The 2,402-nt window shown below is 37.5% G+C and overlaps 1 protein-coding gene across 1 annotated transcript in view; it reads right to left on the reverse strand.

The window, feature by feature from the left end:
- The window catches only part of gabra5 (gamma-aminobutyric acid type A receptor subunit alpha5), a gene marked incomplete at its 5' end in the record, with an annotated part of 31,880 nt that overhangs the window by 3,369 nt on the left and 26,109 nt on the right, over window positions 1-2,402 (reverse strand). The window contains 2 exon segments of the mRNA XM_014022431.1: window positions 753-964; window positions 1,139-1,291. Of these exon segments, the coding sequence (XP_013877885.1) occupies window positions 753-964; window positions 1,139-1,291 (365 nt within the window).

Below are 2,402 nucleotides of genomic sequence, written 5' to 3' on the forward strand. Positions count from 1 at the left end.
TGACAGGCACAAGCTGGTATAGAAAACATATTTGAACTTGGTCAAAGTTCATTCTGCAATGACATGCTACATGGCAATGCACACTTGTTTTTACATCGTAAAAACCCATGTCTAGTTACTTACTGAGTTTGCCAAAGTCTTTTATTAATATTTTTTATGTTACACCATGACAACCTCCTCTGTCATACCAAGTCTCTGCATATCCTCTTCATTGCATCCATGGACCTTCTCGGTGCTCTTCCTCTTTGCCTCCCTCCCTGGTATTTTCAACATCCTTGTTTCAACATAATCACTGACCCCACTCTGCACATTTTTTATCTTTGTCTTAAAACCACTCAACCTGACCTGCCCATCTATTTTACTCATTTTTCATCATGTCTATTTTGATCACTCCCAAAAAAACATCTTAACATCTTCATCTCTGCCACCTCCAGCTCTGCCTCCTGTCTCCTTCTTAAAGTCCCCATCACCAAACATCACAGCAGGTTTCACCACCATTTTGTAAAACCTTCTCTTTCACTCTTTTAGCTTTTCTGTCATAAATAATCCCTGACTCTTGTATCCATCACTCCACCCTGCCTGCACTCTCTTCTTCACAYCTCTTCACCCATTGCTCTGAATGGTTGATCCCAGGTACTTAAACTAAACTAAACCATGCACCTAAAAAGACATGTTTATCATTTAGTTATCRACAGTTTTATCTTTTCAGTAATGCAGCATCAATAAGAAAACACACACTTCAGGGTACAAACCTTGGGTTGTTGTGCCTCCATTGCTTTTTTCCCATCCCAGGCCCAGCTCCTTTTGGTAAAATAGTTCACTGTGGCAAATTCAATGAGGGCTGAGAAGACAAAAGCGTAGCACACAGCAATAAACCAGTCCATGGCAGTGGCGTAGGCCACTTTAGGGAGGGAGTTTCGGGCACTGATGCTGAGGGTGGTCATGGTAAGCACCGTGGTCACACCTGGTTATAGAGAAACACTTGGTCAGTCTCAGTTGTCACACTTGCAGCTCATTTTTTATTTCAGCAGATTAAGTCTTGGAAGAACAAAGGCAGTTCATGTGGGGAAAGGTAATATGGACAGATCAGGCAGCAAATGACTTTCCTCCTCAATGCAGCTGCATGTTCAAGACTCACCAAACACGGTTCTTGCTGGCACAGACTCTCGGTTGAGCCAAAAGGAGACTTGGGACAGGATTACAGTCATGAAACACGGCATGTAGGTCTGAATGACAAAATAACCAATTTTCCTCTTCAGGTAAAAATGAGCCATCATCACTGTGTACTCTCCTGTGGGAAACAGGAACAAAAGGATGATGGTCAGGGGCGGCATTTTAGTTTAATATCTTTTTTAACCTGTTTTTTATAATAACCTGGAGCATCACTGAGGCAAATGTTTTTGATGGAGATGGTAGAGAGTACAAAAACAGTATGCAACTGACTGTACATATGTACACTGTATCATTCTGTTTATTTGGAAAAATAAAAATTAGGTTTTGATTAAGTGTTTTATTTATTCTAAGTAGTACCTGTAATAGTAGTAGCATTAGTAGTGATTGTAGCAGTAGTTGTAGTAATAGTAGTAGTGGTAATATACTGTAAGTAGTAAATTTAGCTGTAGTAGTAGAGGCAGTAGTTGTAGTATAGTAGTAGCAGCAGCAGCAGTAGTAGTAGTAGTAGTAGTAGTAGTAGTAGTAGTAGTAGTAGTAGTAGTAGTAGTAGTAGTATAGTATTAATAGTAGCAGTATAGCAGTAGAGATAGCAGTAGTATTAGCAGTTTAGTAGCAGTAATATTAGTAGAAGCTGTACAGTAGTAGTAGCACATTATTAGCAATATAGTAGCAGTAGTAGTAGTAGTAGTAGTAGTAGTAGTAGTAGTAGTACTAGTAGTAGTAGCAATAAAGTAGTAGTAGTAGTAGTAGTAGTAGTAGTAGTAGTAGTAGTAGTAGCAGTAGTAGTAGCAGTAGTAGTAGCATTGTAGTAGTAGTATAGTATTAATAGTAGCAGTATAGCAGTAGAGATAGCAGTAGTATTAGCAGTTTAGTAGCAGTAATATTAGTAGAAGCCGTACAGTAGTAGTARCACATTATTAGCAATATAGTAGTAGTAGTAGTAGTAGTAGTAGTAGTAGTAGTAGTAACAGTAGTAGTAGCATTGTAGTAGTAGTACTATTAGTAGTAGCAGTAGTAGTATTAGCAGTACAGTAGCAGTAGTAATATTAGTAGACATTACCAATGTATGGATCAAAATGATAATTATTCTAAATCTTGGTTAAATTTTTATTGTATTTACATCATGACTAAACTATCATAACTTAAAATAAATACACTTACAGTTTAAAAGTAAAACTCCTGTCAAATAATCACAAGACATGATTGTGACAAACATTTGTTTATATTGT

The sequence above is a fragment of the Austrofundulus limnaeus genome, unplaced genomic scaffold (assembly GCF_001266775.1).
Source record: "Austrofundulus limnaeus strain Quisiro unplaced genomic scaffold, Austrofundulus_limnaeus-1.0 Scaffold329, whole genome shotgun sequence".
NCBI classification, from domain to species: Eukaryota; Metazoa; Chordata; class Actinopteri; order Cyprinodontiformes; family Rivulidae; genus Austrofundulus; species Austrofundulus limnaeus.